The following is a 19,486-nucleotide window of genomic DNA, read 5'->3' as shown; positions in this document are numbered from 1 at the left end:
GTGGTGATTATAATCCTCACCCTGTCGTAATATAAAACACGCACTGTGTTGATTATAATCCGCACCCTGTCGTAATATAAAACACACACTGCTGTGATTATAGTCCTCAACCTGTCGTAATAAAAAGCACACTCTGCGGTGATTATCAATCCTCACCCTGCTGTAATATAAAACACGCACTGTGATGATTATAATCCTCACCCTTTGTAATATAAAACACACACTGTGGTGAGTACAATCCTTACCCTGTTGTAATAAAAAACACACTCTGCGGTGATTATAATCCTCACTCTGTTGTAATCCAAAACACACACTGCAGTGATTATAATCCTCACCCTGTTGTAATATAAAACACACACTGCGGTGATTATAATCCTCACCCTGTTGTAATATAAATCACAAACTGCAGTAATTATAATCCTCACCCTTTCGTAATATAAAACACACACTGCGGTGATTATCATCCTCACCCTGTTCTAATATAAATCACACACTGCAGTGATTATAATCCTCACCCTGTCGTAATATAAAACACGCACTGCAGTGATTATAATCCTCACCCTGCCGTAATATAAAACACACTCTGTGGTGATTATAATCCTCACACTGCTGTAATATAAAACACTCACTGTGATGATTTTAATCCTCACCCCGCTGTAATATAAAACACGCACGGTGATGATTATAGTCCTCACCCTGTTGTAATATAAATCACACACTGCGGTGATTATAATCCTCACCCTATCATAATAGAAAATACACTCTGCGATGATTATAATCCTCACCTTGTTGTAATCTAAAACACACAAGGCAGTGATTATAATCCTCACCATGTCGTAATATAAAACACACACTGCGGTGATTATAATTTTCACCCTGTTGTAATATAAAACACACACTGCAGTGATTATAATCCTCGCCCTGTTGTAATATAAAATACACACTGCAGTGATTATAATCCTCACCCTGTCGTAATATAAAACACGCACTGCAGTGATTATAATCCTCACCCTGTTGTAATATAAAACATGCACCGCAGTGATTGTAATCTTCACCCAGTCAAAATATAAAACACACACTGCGATGATTATAATCCTCACCCTGTTGTAATATAAAACACACACTGCGATGATTATAATCCTTACCCTGTTGTAATATAAAACACACTCTGCGGTGATTATAATCCTCACCCTGTTGTAATATAAAACACACACTGCGATGATTATAATCCTCACCCTGCTGTAATATAAAACACATACTGTGATGATTATAAGCCTCACCCTGTTGTAATATAAAACACAGACTGCAGTAATTATAACATCATTCTGATACAATAGAAAACACATCCTGCAGTGCTTGTACTTCTCAGCCTTTTGTAACATAAAACATGCACTGTAATGATTATTATCCTCGCCCTGTTGTAATATAGAACACACACTGTTGTTATTATAATCCTCAACCTGTCGTAATATTAAAATACACATTGCAGTGATTATAATACTCCTTCTGTTGTAATATAAAACACAAACTTCAGTGATTATAATTCTCACCCTGTTGTAATATAGAACACACACTACTGTGATTATAACCCTCACCCTGTCGTAATCTAAAACACACATTGATGTGATTATAGTCCTCACCCTGTTGTTATATAAAACACACACTGTTGTGGTTATAATTTTCACCCTGTTATAATAAAACACACACTGCTGTGATTATAATCCTTACCCTGTCATAATATAAAACAGTCATCCACTGGATTATGATTCTCACAATATTGTAATGTAAAGCACAAGATGCAGTGATTATGATCCTCACCTTGTCGTAATGAAAAACAAACATTGCGGTGATTATAATCCTCACCCTGTATTCGCATAAAGTGCACACCACAGTGGTTATAATCCTCATGCTTTTGCAATATAAAACACACACTGCACAGTGAATGTGATCCTCATGCTGTCGTAATATAAAACACATACTGCACAGTGATTAAATTTCTCACACTGTTGTAATAGAAAACTCTCTGGAGTAATTCTCATTCTGTCTTTGTCCTAATATGGAACACATGTCATGCTCTGAAAATATCACCTTGTAGTATACAACAGACTCAGCACTGACTATAAACTTCACAATATTAAACACACACCGCAGTGATTATAATCCTCACCCTGTTGTAATATATTACGTATACAATCTGTATTGATTATAATCCTCACCGTGTAGTCATAGAAAACAGAAACACATCGATGGTATTCCACACATGGTCACAATATAAATCATATTCATCATGTTTATCTTGCAACGAGGTGAGGATTACAATTGCTTTGTTTGTGTTTTATATTATAACAGGGTAAGGATTATATTCTCTGCAGTATGTGTTTTATATTATGGCAGTGTGTGACTTATAATCATCATGCTGTGTGCTTTTTATTACAACAAGTTGTGAATTATTCGCACAATGGAATCTGTTTTATGTAATGACAAGGTGATGATTATGAGAACTGCAGTGTGTGTTTTATATTACTTTCTGGTGAGGATTAAAATCGCTGCACAGAGTGTGTTTTATACTACGAAAGAGTGAGGATATCATCACTGCAGTGTACGTTTTATGTTATGATGGGGTGAGAATTGTATTCACCACAGAAGGTACTTAAGATTATGACAGGGTGAGGATTATAATCACTGCAGTCTGTTTTGTTATGATAGGGTGTGGATTATAATCACTACACAGTGTGCTTTATTTTATGACAGGGTGAACACTATAATCACTGCAGAGTGAATGTTTTACATTATGATATGATGACGATTATATGCACTACAAAATATGTTTTATACGACAACAGGGTGGGGATTATATTCACTGCAGTTTGTGTTTATATTATGACAGGGTGAGGACTGTAATCCCTGCAGCATTTATTTTATATTACAACAGGGTGATTCTTCTATTTACTGCAGTGTGTGTTTTATATTATGACAGGGTGAGAGACTGCAATCACTGTACAGAATGTGTTTTATATTACGTTATGGTGAAGTCTATAATCATTGGAGAGTTTTTATTGTATTACGTTAGGGTAAGGACTATAATCCCGGCAGCGTGTTTTGTATATTACAACAGGGTGAGTATTATAACCACTGTGCTGTGTGGGTGTTTTATATTATGGCATGGTGGAGATCATATTCATTGCAGATTGTGTTTTATGTTATAACAGAGTGAGTATTATAGTCACCACAGAGTGTGTTTTATATCACGTCAGGATGAGGATTATAATCACTGCAGTGTGTGTTCTATATGCCTGCACATAGAATCACCCTGTCATAATATAAAACACACACTGGTGATTATATTCCTCACCCTGCCATATTAGAAAACACAAACTGTGCAGTGATTATAACGCTCACAACTGTTGTAACACAAAACACTCTCTGGGGTCATTAGTGCTGCCTCTGTAATAATATAGAACACTTGTCAAGGTGTGGAAATATTTATCACTCTGCAGAACACAAGACTCAGCACTGATTATAAACCGCAGAATATCACAATATAAAACAAACATTGCAGTGATTATATTCCACACCCTGCCATAAAATAATGCACAGAATACGGTGTTTATAATCTTCACCCAGTTGTAATATAAAACACGCGCAGCCTGTGGTGATCATAACTCTCACCCTGTAGTCATATAAAACAGAACCACATTATTATCCACACACGGTCACAATATAAACATTCTCACTGCGTTTATCTTGCAGCAGGGAGACGATTACAATCATTGTGTTTGTGTTTTGTATGATGACAGGGTGAAGATTAAAATCCCGACAGTGTGTGTTTAATGGGACGTCAGGGTGAGGATTATAATCAACGCCGTGTGTGTTTTATAGTTCAACAGTGTAATGTACGGCAGTGTGCCGTTTTTTGTTTGCCTCAATTGTGTATTTCTCTGCCCTGTGAGGTGCAGTTTATTTTCCCTGTGAGTGTGTGATTTGCAATGTACATAAAGCTATGATTTATTTTCTCCTCAGGATGTTGTACTATACGCAAGGGAAAGGTGCATTTTCCCGGCGGTGTGTACTGTACTGTGTGCTGTATACTTTGGTACTGTGTATTTTCCTTGTGTGTTGTTTTGTACGGTAGAGTGTGGTTGCCGGTCTCCACGGTGTGCTTTCTACTCTATGTAGAGGATACCCTCCCTTGGTATTTCTTGGTATAGAGTGCAGGATATTTTCCTTGGTGCATATCGTATACTGTATGGAAAGTTGCGGATTATATTCCCAGTTGATCGCATTGTCCTGTATAGAGGGGAGCAGCTTTATTTTCTCCTGGGGGTGTGATTGGTAATGTCTGGAAAGATACGGTTTAGTTTCAATCGAATGTGTGTTGTACTTTTTGGTAGAATTCGGTTGATTTTCCCAGTGATGTGTGATATGTTGCTCGATGGAATGTTGTTTAGTTTCCCACTGGTGTTATGTCGTACTGTACAGTAGAATGTGTATTTTTCCCACTGATGTGTATTGTAATTTATAGCAGGCTGCAGCCTACATTCCCCGAGGTGAGTACAACATAGTAAAGAAAGTTGGAGTTTCTATCCCCTGTGCAGTGATTTGTACGCAGTGGTAGAGACCAGTTAATTTTGCCCATGGTATGTATTATACCGTACGAATTGTTACTCTTCATTTTCATTTGGAGAGTACAGAAGAATGTTTTCCCGCCGGCATGAAAGGTAGGATGAATGTTATGTTTTGGTATGCCATGATGCTGAGCGCTTGCCCCGTGATGAGAATTGTTTCGAATGATGAAGTTCTGACGATTGGCTCTGCAGCGCATGTTCTACTATTGGGTAGAGGACCTTTACATTTCCCGAGGTGTTTACTGTGTGTGGTAGAGTGTGGCTTATTTTCCCTGCGCTGTGTATACCGTTGACCAGAGGTTGCGGTTTCATGCATCGCGTGTGTATTCTACGGTACGGTAGTAGTGTGTGGTTTATTTCATCTACGACTATGACTGTACTATACGGTAGAGTGCGGGCCATTTTCAAAGCCGTGTATATTGCGATGTATGGTGGAATGTAGTGTGTTTACAACGCGGTATATATCTGTAAGTGCGGTACACTGTAAAAGGAAGACGTGAGGTGATTGGTGCGCATGCGCGAGGGAGATGGTGAAAGAGAGAATGTGATAGAGGTAGAGAGACGATGTGACAGAGAGAGAGAGACGATGTGACAGAGAGAGAGAGACGATGTGAGAGAGAGAGGGTGTGACAGACAGAGAGAGAGAAGGTGACAGAGAGAGAGGGTGTGACAGAGAGAAGGTGACAGACACAGAGAGAGATAGAAAGAGAGGATGTGACAGAGAGAGAGATGTGACATAGAGAGAGATGTGACATAGAGAGGATGTGACAGGGAGAGAGACGATGTGACAGAGAGAGAGGATGTGACTGAGAGAGAGAGAGAGACAGAGGATGTGACTGAGAGAGAAAGGGTGTGACAGAGAGAGAGAGGATGTTACAGTGAGAGAGATGTGACAGAGAGCGAGGGATGTGTGAGAGAGAGAGAGGATGTGAGAGAGAGAGAGAGAGATAGAGGATGTGACAGAGAAAGAGAGAGGACGTGACAGATGTTACAGAGAGAGAGGGTGTGACAGAGAGAGAAGGTGACAGACAGAGAGAGAGAGAGAAAGAGAGGATGTGACAGAGAGAGATGCGACAGAGAGAGAAGATGTGACAGAGAGAAGATGTGACAGAGAGAGAGAAAGAGAGGATGTGACAGGGAGAGAGACGATGTGACAGAGAGAGAGGATGTGACTGAGAGAGAGAGAGACAGAGGATGTGACTGAGAGAGAAAGGGTGTGACAGAGAGAGAGAGAGAGGGTGTGACAGAGAGAGAGGATGTGACAGTGAGAGAGAGAGGATGTGACAGTGACAGTGAGAGAGAGAGAGAGAGGATGTGACAGTGAGAGAGAGAGAGAGAGAGAGATGTGACAGAGAGAGAGAGATGTGACAGAGAGAGGGAGAGAGAGAGATGTGACAGAGAGAGGGAGAGAGAGAGGATGTGTGAGAGAGAGAGAGGATGTGACAGAGAAAGAGAGAGGACGTGACAGATGTGAGAGAGAGAGATGTGACAGAGAGAGAGGTGACAGACAGAGAGAGAGAGAAAGAGAGGATGTGACAGACAGAGAGGATGTGACAGAGAGAGAGAGGTGACAGACAGAGAGAGAAAGAGAGGATGTGACAGAGAGAGAGGTGACAGACAGAGAGAGATGTGACAGAGAGAGAGAATATGTGACAGAGAGAAGATGTGACAGAGAGAGAGAGAGGATGTGACAGAGAGAGAGACGATGTGACAGAGAGAGAGAGAGGATGTGACAGAGAGAGAGGATGTGACAAAGAGAGAGGATGTGACTGAGAGAGAGAGAGAGGATGTGACTGAGAGAGAAAGGGTGTGACAGTGAGAGAGAGAGAGAGATGGTGTGACAGTGAGAGAGATGTGAGAGAGAGAGAGAGATGTGACAGAGAGAGACGATGTGACAGAGAGAGAGAGAGGATGTGACAGAGAGAGAGATGTAACAGAGAGAGACAGAGAGAGAGAGGATGTGACAGAGAGAGACAGAGAGAGAGAGAGAGGATGTGACAGAGAGAGAGAGAGATGTGACAGAGAGAGACAGAGAGAGAGAGGGAGGATGTGACAGAGAGAGAGATGTGACAGAGAGAGACAGAGAGAAAGAGAGAGGATGTGACAGAGAGAGAGGATGTGACAGAGAGAGATGTGACAGAGAGAGACAGAGAGAGAGAGGATGTGACAGAGAGAGACAGAGAGAGAGGATGTGACAGAGAGAGAGAGAGAGATGTGACAGAGAGAGAGAGAGAGAGAGGATGTGACAGAGAGAGAGAGAGAGAGGATGTGACAGAGAGAAAGAGAGAGGATGTGACAGAGAGAGTGAGGATGTGACAGAGAGAGAGATGTAACAGAGAGAGACAGAGAGAGAGAGGATGTGACAGAGAGAGACAGAGAGAGAGAGAGAGGATGTGACAGAGAGAGAGAGAGATGTGACAGAGAGAGACAGAGAGAGAGAGGGAGGATGTGACAGAGAGAGAGATGTGACAGAGAGAGACAGAGAGAGAGAGAGGATGTGACAGAGAGAGACAGAGAGAGAGAGAGAGAGGATGTGACAGAGAGAGAGAGAGATGTGACAGAGAGAGAGAGGGAGGATGTGACAGAGAGGGAGAGAATGGGAGAGAATGTGTCGGTGTGACATGGAGTTCTCAGCCCCTGGAGTGCACTTACTGTTGTTTCACTTTTTCAGGTGAGACGCCTGAGAATTCGGTGCAGTGATGGCCCACGTGCTAGTTAAGAGTTTCCTCCTCCTGTCTGTCTTTTCACTTGGTGAGTGAGTGACATTTTCTGCCTCTGATTACAGTGTGAAATGTTCGTTAATTTTAAGGAAATTGGGCAGTGGGAAACTGTTGGTGATCCAGGAGGGTGTATTCACAACTCTTGCTCAGAGATAGTAAGAACTGCCGATGCTAGAGTCAGAGTTAACTCAGCGTGGAGCTGGAGGTACACAGCGGGTCAGGCAGCATCAGAGGTGGAAGAAAGTTGACATTTTGGACAAGGACCCTTCTTCAGAAATCAGAAATGTTCAGAAGGGTCCCAACCTGAAACATCAACTTTGCCACTTCTCTGATGCTGCCTGGCCTGCTGTGCACATCCAGCTCCACACTGTTATTCAAACTCTCTCTTGTTCATCCTTTTTCATAATGAAACTGCTCCTATCTCGCTCTCGCTTGTTCGCTCCCCCTCATCTCCCTTCCTCTCCCCCCGCCCCTCTCTTGGGTCCCCCTCCCTCCCACCCTTCTCATGTCTCCCCTTCCCCCATCTCTTTTGTGTCTCCCCCTCCCCCTGCCCCTCTCTCGCTCCCCCTGCCCCTCTCTCGTTGCCTTCCTAATTTCATTCACCTCCTCCACCTCTCTCTCAATCGCTTCCTCTTTCTCACCTCCCTTCCTCACAACCCCTCTTTCACCTCCAATCTCTTTCACCCCCCCATCTCCCCTTTCATCCCTCTCCCCCAGCCCCCGCTGCCACTCTTCCCCGAGTCAAGTTGAGGCTGGTACTGATATTAAAGGGAGTGAGTTAAGTTGGCATGGCCGGGAGCAAGGGGAGACTGATGAATTAAACTGCATTTATTTCTGTCCAAAAGGCCTGACCGGTGAGACCGATAAACTTAGGGCATGGCTCTGTACAAGGGACTGGGATATCAAAGATATTACAGAAACCCGGCTGAGGGAAGGACAGGACTGACTGCTCAGTGTTGTTGGGTTTAGGTGCGTGAGGAAGGATAGAAGGGGAGGCAAGGGAGGAAGGTGAGTGGCGTTTTTGATTAGGAAAAACATTATTGCTGTACTTGGGATATTTTTGAGGGATTGTCTAGTGAAGGTATATGGGTGAAATTGAGAAATAAGTGGGTGATCACCTGGTGAGTGAGAAATTGAGTAAATAGGTAGGAACATCTCCCTCTCTTCTGTCTACATTCATAGTAAACCTGCGCCTTTCAATCACCCACAGCCTCCAACCTTATTGTTCCCCAACCCCACACCGCCCACTTCCGTCTCCTTCCCAAAATCCACAAATCTGCCTGCCCTGGTCGACCCATTGTCTCAGCCTGCACCTGCCCCACCAAACTTATCTCCACCTGTCTGGACTCCATTTTCTCCACCTTGGTCCAGGATCTTCCTACCTACGTCTGTGACACCACCCACACCCTCCACCTCCCCCAGAACTTCCAATTCCCCGGTCCCCAACACCTCATTTTTACTATGGACATCCAGTCCCTATACCCCTGCATTCCCCAAACAAATGGCCTAAAGGCTTCCTGTCCCGCAGGCCCGACCAGTCCCCGTCCACCGACAGCCTCATCCACCCAGCTGAACCCGTCCTCACCCTCAACAACTTCTCTTTCAATTCCTCCCACTTGCTACAGTCAGAGGGGATGGCCACGGGCACCTGCATGGGCCCAAGCTATGCCTGCCTCTTTGTAGGGTATGTGGAACAATCCCTCTTCCATACCTACACTGGCCCTAAACCCCACCTCTTCCTCTGTTATATTGATGACTGTATCGGCGCCGCCTCGGGCTCCCACGAGGTGCTCGAACAGTTCATCCGTTTCACCAACACCTTCAACCCCAACCTCCAGTTCACCTCGCCCATCTCCAACACATCCCTCACCTTCCTGGACCTCTCTGTCTCCGTCTCAGGCAACCACCTAGAAACCCGATATCCATTTCAAGCCCACCGACTCCCACAGCTACCTAGGATACACCTTCGCCCACCCACCTTCCTGCAAAAATGCCATTCCCTGTTCCCAATTCCTTCGCCTCCACGGCATCTGCTCCCAGGATGAGGCATTCCAATCCCGTACATCTCAGATGTCCTCGTTTTTCAAGGACTGCAACTTCCCCCTCTGCAGTGGTTGAGAACACTCTTGACCGTATCTCCCGCATTTCCCACAACTCATCCCTCACACCCCGTCCCTGCAATAACCACCAAAAGAGAATCCCCCTAGTCCTCACATACCACCCATCAACCTCTGGATCCAACGCATCATCCTCCGACGCTTCTGCCATCTGCAATCCGACCCCACCACCAAAGACATGTTTCCATCCCCACCCTTGTCTGCTTTCTGGAGGAACCACTCTCTCCGTGACTGCACTTCCCAGTCGCAAACCATTTCAACTCCCCCTCGCATTCTTCAGACGACATGTCCATCCTGGGCCTCCTGCAGTGCCACAACGTTGCCACCTGAAGGTTGCAGGAACAGCAACTCACATTCCGCTTGGGAACACTGCAGCCCAATGGAATCAATGTGGATTTCAAAAGCTTCAAAATCTCCTCTCCCTCTACGGCATTCCAAAACCAGCCCAGCTCGTCCCCGCCTCCCTAACCTGTTCTTCCTCTCACCTATCCCCTCCTCCCACCACAAGCTGCACCCCCATTTCCTACCTACTAACGTCATCTCGCCCCATTGACCTGTCCGTCCTCCCCAGACTGACCTATCCCCCTCCCCACCTATATTCTCCTCTCCACCTATCTTCTCCTCTATCCATCTTCGATCCGCCTCCCGCGCTCTCCCTATTTATTTCAGAACCCTCTCCCCCCGCCCCCCCTTTTCTGATGAAGGGTCTAGGCCCGAAATGTCAGTTTTTGTGCTCGTAAGATGCTGCTTGACCTGCTGCGTTCATCCAGCTCCACACTTGGTTATCTCTTACACATACATTGAAACCTGGTCCACGCTCTCACTCATTCATACTCCATCCTCTTGCTGTCTCTCTTTTGTTTACACTGATTGACATTGAATCATTGCTCTTTTGGTTATAACAGTTATAGTTTACCAAATGAAGCTAATCATTTGTTTGTTTATCTTCACTTTACATTAGGTTCTGCTATTATTTGCTACATATGCGACTCAGACGATGATCTGTCGTGTTCGAAGCAGAATTGTCCCTCACATTTTGATACCTGTCTGAATGTCACTCGAGGTGTGTATTCGAGTTTTCTGCAGGTTAATCGTGGGTCACTTCACTATTTTTTGAAATCATCACAGGGACAATCTTTAATCAAAACATTCTGGGAGTGCTTTTTATTCACTCGGGGCTGTGTGTGCCGCTGGCTGGACCAGCTTTTATTGCCTATCTTTCATTCTCCTGGAGAAGGTGGAGGTGAGCTGCTTTCTTGGACCACTGCAGTCCTTGGCAGTTAGATACACCGAATGCGAATGAAGCATTTCCAGCATTTTATCCCAGCTCTACACAGCTACTTTATTCTAGTTACTGCTTCCATCCTCATGATTGGGGTCGGTTCCTTTGCCAATGACCCCACTCACCTGAGCAATTCCCCAAACCCAGCCAGCCCCCAATCTCTCCTTCTCCCTGATTTTGTCTTCCTCTCCTCTGGCCCATCCCTAAACCCAGCCCTGTGATGCCCCTTCCCGCTCCCTCACCCCCATGATTCCCCTTCCCCCAGTGCCTGTGCTACTTTGCCCTTGGCTGGACATTGCTGTCAATTCTTTGAGACCAACCTGTTTGCTGGGTCTGGATATGCCCCAGCTCCACCCTTCCTCCTGTTGACTCCTTCCTGACATTTATTATGGAAATGTGCTAATGAGTTGCATTTTGTTTTCAGTTCCCCGCAAGTTTTTGCGTCGCTGTTGGACTGATCGGGAATGTCATGTCAAGGCCGTGAAGGCTGAGTACAGTAGGGATTCAGATTTCAGCTTCACCTGCTGTAACTGGGACCTCTGCAACTCCAGAAGTGGCAGCTCCAGGGTGGACAGGAACCTCGGCTTGCTGGCTGTCCTAGCTCCTCTTGCTGGATGGCATCTTTCCAGGTTCTAAAACTGGACTAACGTATGACCACTGCTTGCCACAAAAAAAACTCCTCTTGAAAGTCTTGGCAAACACTGCTCACAGCCTTGTAAAGAGGGTCTAAATGCACTAAATTGTATCTGCCCAGTGTAACATTTGTAACAGTCTGTCATCTACTGTTCATTTCTGACATTCTTCCATTTAGTCATTTAAGCCTAGAAGGGGAGGTCACTGTCATCCTTTCTTCAGAATGGGAGTGCTCTGGATGTGAGTGTACCCTCAGGACCTCTCTGCTTCCCTGCGTTTAGTTGAATTTGAATCAGCCACTGCTAACTCTGAGTTTTAAACACTAACTGCTTTGCTGTATCTTTCATAATGTATAGTGATCCTGCCTGGCCACTACTGCAACATGGCACCCACACAGCCCAAGGTAGAACTGTTCTAGTGGGTGGCCCCTCACTAAGAACATGGCTGTGTTAATTATTAAACTGTAGCAGACAAGATTAAGGACACTGTCTCAGTCATTGAGCCTTGTCTGAATCCTGTCTGTCCGTGAAACAGTTCCGGAGCTTACTTATGTTGTGTACATTAAATGAAGCATCTAGCTGATGCCTCTGTATTCAATAACAATAAAAGTTATCTTCTGGGATGAGCCCAGGTTTGTTGTGAAGTTCCAGACATAACCTGCTATCAGCAGGAAATGAAAGGGATTGCTACTCCCTTGTGGGGAGATGGCAATGGGATCAGGTGGTCTTGGTGAGCTGACCAAACCAGAATGTGAGCACTCTACTGGGCTCAGTGGTTCCTTTAAAATGTATATTTATTTAGCACCTTTACTATACAGGGCTTTGCAGGAGCATTTGACGCAGAGCCACAGAAAGAGATGAGGTCAGACCATTAGCACCTTCATCAGTGGCAGGTTTTGAATAACATATTCAAGGACAAAACCAAGGGAATTCCAGAACTTCAGCTCTAGACAACTGAGGAATGTCTAAGGGTTGTGGGACAGGAGAAGAGTAGAGATGGGAAGAGATGAGGCCATGGCTGGATTCAAAATGAAGGTGAGAATTTCTAACATCAGGAAATTGGTTGATGGAGTGCCATGATGGTTTGTAAAGATGGGCTGATGGGCTAGATTGGGGAATGAAACTTAAGACACAGACAGCAGAGCTTTTAGACATGTGGAAAATCAAAAAAAAATTACTGGCTGGGAGCTAGTAGATTTTTGAAATCATGCAGTAGCCAATGTGGTAATGTTATTCAAGAAGGGATAAACCAATAACTGACAAGTCAGTTTCACCTCTGGGGAAGCTATTCTGAAGGACAGAATGAATGTCCATTCGGAGAAGCGGGGTTTGATCAAGAACAGCCAGCATGCTTTTGTTAAGGGGAGGTGATGTCAGACCAACTTGACAGACTTGTTCACATAGGTGACTGGGTGTGTAGATGAGGGTAGTGCTTTTGATGTGTGGCATTTTGGTAGCAGAAACAGAGACAGTACAGGGTCAATGGCCCAACTTTGAGGGGAGTACAGGAACAGAGGGTCCTTGGAATTCATGTGCATAATTCTCTGAAGGTGGCCAGGCAAGTTGAAACAGTTGATAAGAAGGCTTATAGGATCTTTAGGATTACATTCTATCCCTCTATTAACAAACCTAAGGAAATAAGTGATACCACACCTCTACAAATCATTGTTCAGATCACATTTGGAGTATTGTGTTCAGTCTGGGTATCTTATTTAAGGAATGATGTTGAAGCCTTGGAGAGAGTGCAAAGGAGATTTACAAGAATCATACCAGGACTTTAAGTACAAGGAAAGATTAGGGAAATTGGGCTTCTCATCCTTGGAGGGTTTCTAAATTATAATCAGTTTTGACAGGGGAAAGGAAGATATTCTGTTTCCATTGGTTGGTTTGTCACCTTCCAAGGTTGTCAGCGAGTAAGATGAGGAGAAACTCCTTTACTTAGAGTTGTTGGGATTTAGAATGCACCAGTTTCAAAAGAGCTGATATATATTTGAAAGTGATGAATTTAGAGGGCTAGAGAATGGGACTACTGGGTAGCTCTTTTAGAAATGGGTATGTACAAATGGGCTGAATGGCCTCCTGTATTGTGAAATTCTATGACTGAGTATTCAGATGCACACTTGCAATGCCAAAACATGCAAAGTTATGAGCCAAGTGCTGGAAAATGGGATTAGAATAATTAGGTGTTTTTTTTTGACCAACACAGACTTGATGAGTCTATGTCACTTTACCTTCTAAATTCAAAATCCATTAAGTGTCTAAAGAACCATCAAAAACAACTGTCATAAGGAATATGAATTAGACTCCCTACAGTGTGGAAACAGGCCCTTCGGTCCAACAAGTCCACACCGACCCTTGCAGTATCCCACCCAGACCCATCCCCCCCAATCTACACATCCCTGAACACTACAGACAATTTAGCATGGCCCATCTACCTAACCTGCACATCTTTGGACTGTGGGAGGAAACCAGAGCACCCGGAGGAAACCCACACAGTCACCCAAGGGTGGGATCGAACACAGGTCCCTGGTGCTCTGAGGCACCAATGCTAACCACTAACCACGGAAATTAGTCATATCTACTGTCCCCAGTTACATTCAACTGTGACTGGGTGGGGAACATCAAACAAACCTGCTGAGAGCCAAAATCTAATCAAGTTACCATTGGAAAATACCAGCCATGTCCTCATTTGGGTCACTGGGCAGTTGGAGTGAGGAAGTTAACAGTAAATGTATTTCACGTTTAAGTATTTACTTTCTCTACAGTCCAAGGCAAACATATTTAACACTAAGTCAGCAATATTTCACTCTCAGGCTACAGACAGGTTAAGAAGGACAAAAATATACCTCTGTTAGTGTCACAGTGGATGTCAGGTATGGCTCTGAACGGTTTTAGTTCTGGAGAAAGGAACAAAACTTCAATTATAGGATTCAATACAAATTATGAAGGAGGGCAAAAATCGATTTAAGAGGTGAAATTTAAACTGCAATGGAACAGTTAAAGGACCATTCCTCTGTATTTTAGCCTGTGCTGGAAATGTCTGATGGGGACAGTGCGGAGATAGCTTTAGTTTGTTTATAAGAGTAAGTGGTGCTTTACTCTGTGTCTAACACTATGCTGTCCCTAACACGGGAGTGTTTGACAGGATTTGTTATTACTTGTTACCTAAACAAAACTTTAAGTTGATTAGTGAAGAATTGACCAGATTGTGCTTAAGGGCATCTTGTGGTCATCTCATCCAGGAGGCTGGTGCATTGGCATTGGTCGTTTTTCTCCAGTTTCTTGTGGGTCCCACTTTTAGTCAGCACTGAAATAGTGTACAATCTTGATTTGATCGAGTTTGATAAGGGATTGATTCAGAAACATCACTGTGAGCAGCACTAAACTACAGAGGAACTACTGTCCAATCCAACAACATCTCTTCAGAGAACTCTATTTCAAGTACTGAAGGTCAGTGTGACAACACTTGCTGTTCAATAAACTATTGTGAATTTGCAGTAAGCTGCATCCATGTTTGGCACACCGCACTTTAGCACTAACCAAAACAAGTTCAATATTTCAAAATGGCATTGGGTAAATACTTACTAAGTAAAATTGCTGCAATTTAGAGAATGGCTATCGGAGGGGGACAAGTATCTATTGCGATTAACTATCCAATCAGAGGTCAAATGACCTTTATCTGTTGCTTCGTTCTGTGACGTAGGGTCCCCTCACTCTCACAGCAGTTTTGGGCAAGATTAGATGATGTAAAGCCCTTCCTAAACTCTCATTAACCATTCCCCATGTTGGTGTGGTATGACTGGACAGTGTGGTTTTCTTGCAGCAATACTAAGTGGGAGCTGAATATTTATGCAACAGGGCAGCTGCAGTTTGTCAGGAAATGATCAGCGCCTGAGCCTCTCCCCTTGACATCCCTGTGACTCACTCAGCAGGCCTGAAATCACAGTCAGCTCCTCTGAAGCCCTCAGCTGTTATGAACCAGATCCGTCTTGCTTTTATCACATCACTGGGCAATGTACCAAACCTGGAACAAGAGAGCAAGTGATGAGCACGTTCAAGCTGTAGAAGCAGCAGAAGCCTGTTTGGGGAGTGTGCAGATCAGAAGAGGCAGTTTGGATTCTCTGAAATTCCTTGTCAGTGACACATCCTTCAAAACCTCAGCAGAAAGCATCTCGTGTCATGGCTTTTGGTTTCTCAGATGATTGATTCACAGACACAGTCAAAACAGCAGCAGATTAGAGTCTGGAAACATATTCTGAACTCCTCTGAGACCATGTGTCCTTTTAGCACAGTATTGTTCAGGGAGGAGGAAGTGGTCCGAAGAGGCTCTGAACAGTACGAGGACCATGGAATGTCTCTGATTCTTTGTTGTGGGACTGGACGATGAGTAAAATTCCAGAAATGCTGGACGCACAGCAGCTTCTACAATATAAAACAGAAACCTGTGTGTGTTGGAGATCTGAAACAAAAATTGCTCGAGGAACTTGGGTCCAGCAGCGTCTGTGAAATTCTCCAGCAATTTGTTTTTGTTTCTACGGAACTCTGAAGATAGGGTTAGTGTGTTATGGAGTGATCCTTCCCCAAACTGACATGCGTATCAATGATGGAGGGTTAATGTTTAATCCTATTAAAGATCACTAAAAAGAAGTTGAGGAAAGCAAGCACATGGCGTATTCTAGGCAGAGGCTTTCAATACACCGGCACTTAATTAGCAAACTGGTGACATAATAAGCTGGATGAATAAACCCGGACCTTGCCTTCACTACCTAGTAACAGACATTGAATACTACCCTGATCATAAACCAAACATCTAGGTTCAAACCCCACTTCAGGGAATTAAACAGACAATGATATTCAGTACAGTACTAAGGGCTGTCGCATTGTCAGAGGTGCCTGCTTACAGCACCACTTTAATGAAACCTATCCTGTGTATTCTGATGGCAAAGGTAACTCCTCATACCTGGCCAACATTCTTCAAATAATTTCACAAATGCAGGGTCATGTAGGAGACTGAAGGTCATTAAGCTACTACTGATGCCAGTATAACAAAGACTTGCAATGCCGAGTTGATGTTAGTTCACCTAAACTCTGGCTACAGTTTGGGTGCTGGATTTGATTCAATGGTGTAGTTAAGGATTAAAATAGAGACTGTAATACAAAGTTATGCAGAGCTTCTACTCCTCAGCAATCAACATACAGCTTTCCATAGCCTTCCCATCATGTGTATTATTGTGCCATGTGTTAAGTGTTTACTACAGCTGCCATGTACAGGATCATTAGACAGGGACAATTTTCACTACCAGCTTTTCGGCAAGCTTCCTGATAGGAGGGCCTTAGCAGAAAGCACTCCCCTCAGCCATTCCAACTGCAGCAAACAGGGCATCATTGGCACAGAGTACTGTTACAACTGCTCTGGCTCTCTGTTTGTTCTTCCCAATGCCTCACAACAGAGGGGTCCGTCCTCAGCAGAAACCATACATTCACCAATGAGAGATTACAAATGAATAAGCAATTATAATTCTCTTATTTTATTAAACATGATTGGAAAAAACTTCCAATAAATAAAAAAGACTTACAAAGGCAAATCTTCAGCATTCACGTACAGTAAAAAAGACATGTATAGTCACCGGCTGAGTGTGCCTGGGATCACACAATATGCACTGGCTCCAACCCCATACAGAGATCACCCTTTGCTTAGGGAGACACAGGGAGTGATCCAGGGATCAATCCACCCACCCCTCCCAATTATGCAGATAGGGGCCCACCTCGAAGACTGTGGTTACAGAGAGATCTAGGGATCACCCTCCCCAGTCACAGATGCTGACAGCTCCGGATACAGGGACAGTGATAATAGGACTGACTGAACAAGCAGAATGTGAACCAGATGTTTGACATTATTACAATGTTGTGTGCGTGTCCATGTGCATATCTGATGTCTACTTTGACGAGTCTGTAGAGGCACATGAGGTCATGTAGAAAAGGCAGCTCGTGTCACTGGGTCATTGGCATTGCCTGTCATTCTGGCACCGAACGCACCCAGTGCAAGCAAGGCATCTCTCCAAGACGAGCCCCACTTTCACAACTGCTGCTGCTGCCTGCGGTAGCTACTCATGTCGGATGTTGTTTGATTCACTTGCTGGTGGTAATCGGCCAGGGTGCTCCGGAGTTTCTCACTCAACTGAGGAAGTAACAAAGAGCCTAATCAAAACCCAGCTGCTTTCACATCAGATATATCTTATCAACAGAGCCAACAGCCATTGTGGGGAAAAGACTGACTCTGAGACTGTAATGTGTTACTGAAGGTTTCACACTCACCCTCATGTTATTCATGTTGCCTGGGTTCTCTCCGAGCGCCTGCAGTAACTGGTCAATAGAGGTATAAGGCAGCCAAACCGGTGCAGCAGTGGCTGACAGTGACCTCTGTAACAGAGATTGCAGCACATTACAGTCCTTCCGCTCAGCCTCCCTAGCCTACTGGGAAATATTTTACCCATTTTGTACAGTTCGGCGTCGGAGAGGACAAACATACAGAGATTATAATCTAAAAACCAACTCAGCAGATCGCAGGGTTGTATAAACACACACAAATGTGAACATGTGCAACAAAAGAATGCAAAGAAGGAACTGCAAAGAATGTATGGGAAAGTGAAATCAAACATAAGGAGGTAATGAAAGAAGCCAGAGCAACAGTAACAATGGAGACAGCGGGACAGGTAGCAGGCCAGGAACGGGAACAGTGGGAGAGGGGAGACAGTGAGACAGGCAGCGGGACCCGAACAGCAGGAGAGGGGAGACAGTGAGACAGGCAGCAGGGCGGGAACTGCGGAAGAAGGGAGACAACGAGACAGGCAGTGGTACGGGAACAGTGGGAGAGGGGATACAGCGAAACACATTCTATTGATAGTGAGAAGGATGATCTCAGGGTGATATTGACCTGCTGGTAAATTGGATAGAACGATGGTAGATGGAATTTAATCCTGATTAGTGAGAGGTGATGCATTTTTGAGGGTTTAATAAGGGAAGGATATACATAATGAATGGCAGGTTCCTGGAGAATACTGAAGAACAAAGAGATCTTGCTGTTCAAGGCCATAGATCCATGAAGGTGTCAGCACAGGGAGACATGGGCATGAAGGTCAATGAGATACTTGCCTTCATTAGCCAGGATAAGAATATAGCAGCAAGGAAGTCTTGTTCAAACTGTCTAAAATATTGGCTTGGCCACAGATGGAACACAGTGCAGTGAGACAGCAGGGAAATCCTCGGGGGGGCGGGGGTTGCAAGAGGGGAGCTCAGAGACTGAGTACCTGCTCAGACAGCAGGGAAATCCCCCAGAGATACAGGAGGAGAAAAACTAAGAGGCTGAGCAGCCCAGCCAGGCTCCTGGGAGCTGTACACAGTGTCTAGCTGGAAACTCTGTCTATGTGGAGCTGTTTGCCGATGCTGCCTTGCAGGGTATGATAGTCTCATTCTCACCTCTGGGGGTACAGGAGATCGCTACAGTACGCCTGACGTGGGGCATTACTATCATCTCCCTTGTCCCCTGCTGCAGCCCTAACCCACAGTGCCTCCCCATCCCCACCGCCACCCCCACCCCAAACTCTAGCCCTCACCCCACAGTGCCCCCTCCCCACCCCCTCCCACAACCCTTACTCCACAGTGCCTCCCCACGCAGCTCTTTCCCCACAGTGCCCCCTACCCCACCCCCTCCCACAGCCCATACCCCATAGTGCCCCCACCCCCACCCCATACTATAGCCCTGACCCGGCAGTGCCCCTTCCCCTGCCCCCTCCCACAGCCATTACCCTACAGTGCCCCTCACTCTCCCACAGCCCTTACCTCAGTGCCCCTCCCCCACCCCTTACCCACAGTGCACCCTCCCACAGCACCACCTCCCCCTCCCAGTACTGCTGCCCTACTTGGAGCACAACATCCCTCAGTAGAATAGACGGAGTTATAGGTTGGAGTGAATACAGTTGAGCAGGGGGCTCGAGAAGTTCTGCTCCTTGAACCAGTGACACAATGACCTCAGTGAGCCACAGAAATTGTTAAGAGGTTCAGCTCCCATTCAAAGGCAAGCAGTCTTGTCACTCCAGTGAAATGGAGAGAG

The 19,486-nt window shown here is 45.0% G+C and overlaps 2 protein-coding genes across 11 annotated transcripts in view; one reads left to right on the top strand and one right to left on the bottom strand.

The window, feature by feature from the left end:
- The first annotated feature begins 3,745 nt into the window (after positions 1 to 3,745).
- LOC125459124 (CD59 glycoprotein-like) lies at positions 3,746 to 12,002 on the top strand. Of its 10 annotated transcripts, none has more exons than XM_048545064.2 (4): positions 3,746 to 3,843; positions 7,297 to 7,376; positions 10,424 to 10,525; positions 11,169 to 12,002. In XM_048545064.2, exons 2-4 carry the CDS (start codon positions 7,325 to 7,327, stop codon positions 11,378 to 11,380), a joined length of 366 nt encoding a protein of 121 aa, XP_048401021.1. In that variant the 5' UTR covers positions 3,746 to 3,843; positions 7,297 to 7,324; the 3' UTR covers positions 11,381 to 12,002. The 10 variants fall into 10 exon arrangements, with proteins under 10 accessions (XP_048401021.1, XP_048401020.1, XP_048401023.1 ...); XM_048545063.2 differs by lacking the exon at positions 3,746 to 3,843 and adding an exon at positions 3,881 to 3,968; XM_048545066.1 differs by lacking the exon at positions 3,746 to 3,843 and adding an exon at positions 4,244 to 4,332.
- Positions 12,003 to 16,888: 4,886 nt separating this feature from the next.
- nup160 (nucleoporin 160) overlaps positions 16,889 to 19,486 on the bottom strand; it is a 176,302-nt gene continuing 173,704 nt past the window's right edge. Inside the window, exons 37-38 of the mRNA XM_048545757.2 lie at positions 17,692 to 17,796; positions 16,889 to 17,554 (exon numbers count right to left, since the gene is read on the bottom strand). Of these exons, the coding sequence (XP_048401714.2) occupies positions 17,453 to 17,554; positions 17,692 to 17,796 (207 nt within the window). The 3' untranslated portion in view covers positions 16,889 to 17,452. The remainder of the gene's footprint in view (positions 17,555 to 17,691; positions 17,797 to 19,486) is intronic.

This window comes from Stegostoma tigrinum, chromosome 17, assembly GCF_030684315.1.
Source record: "Stegostoma tigrinum isolate sSteTig4 chromosome 17, sSteTig4.hap1, whole genome shotgun sequence".
NCBI lineage: Eukaryota > Metazoa > Chordata > Chondrichthyes > Orectolobiformes > Stegostomatidae > Stegostoma > Stegostoma tigrinum.
The sequence above is the reverse complement of the archived record's forward strand: the minus strand, read 5'-3'. Positions and strand labels throughout refer to the sequence as shown.

Coding starts and splice junctions, on each gene's coding strand:
- LOC125459124 (XM_048545064.2), top strand. CDS start 7,325: ATGGCCCACGTGCTAGTTAAGAGTTTCCTCCTCCTGTCTGTCTTTTCA. Junction 7,377..10,423: donor CCTGTCTGTCTTTTCACTTG/GTGAGTGAGTGA, acceptor ACTTTACATTAG/GTTCTGCTATTATTTGCTAC. Junction 10,526..11,168: donor CTGTCTGAATGTCACTCGAG/GTGTGTATTCGA, acceptor TTTTGTTTTCAG/TTCCCCGCAAGTTTTTGCGT.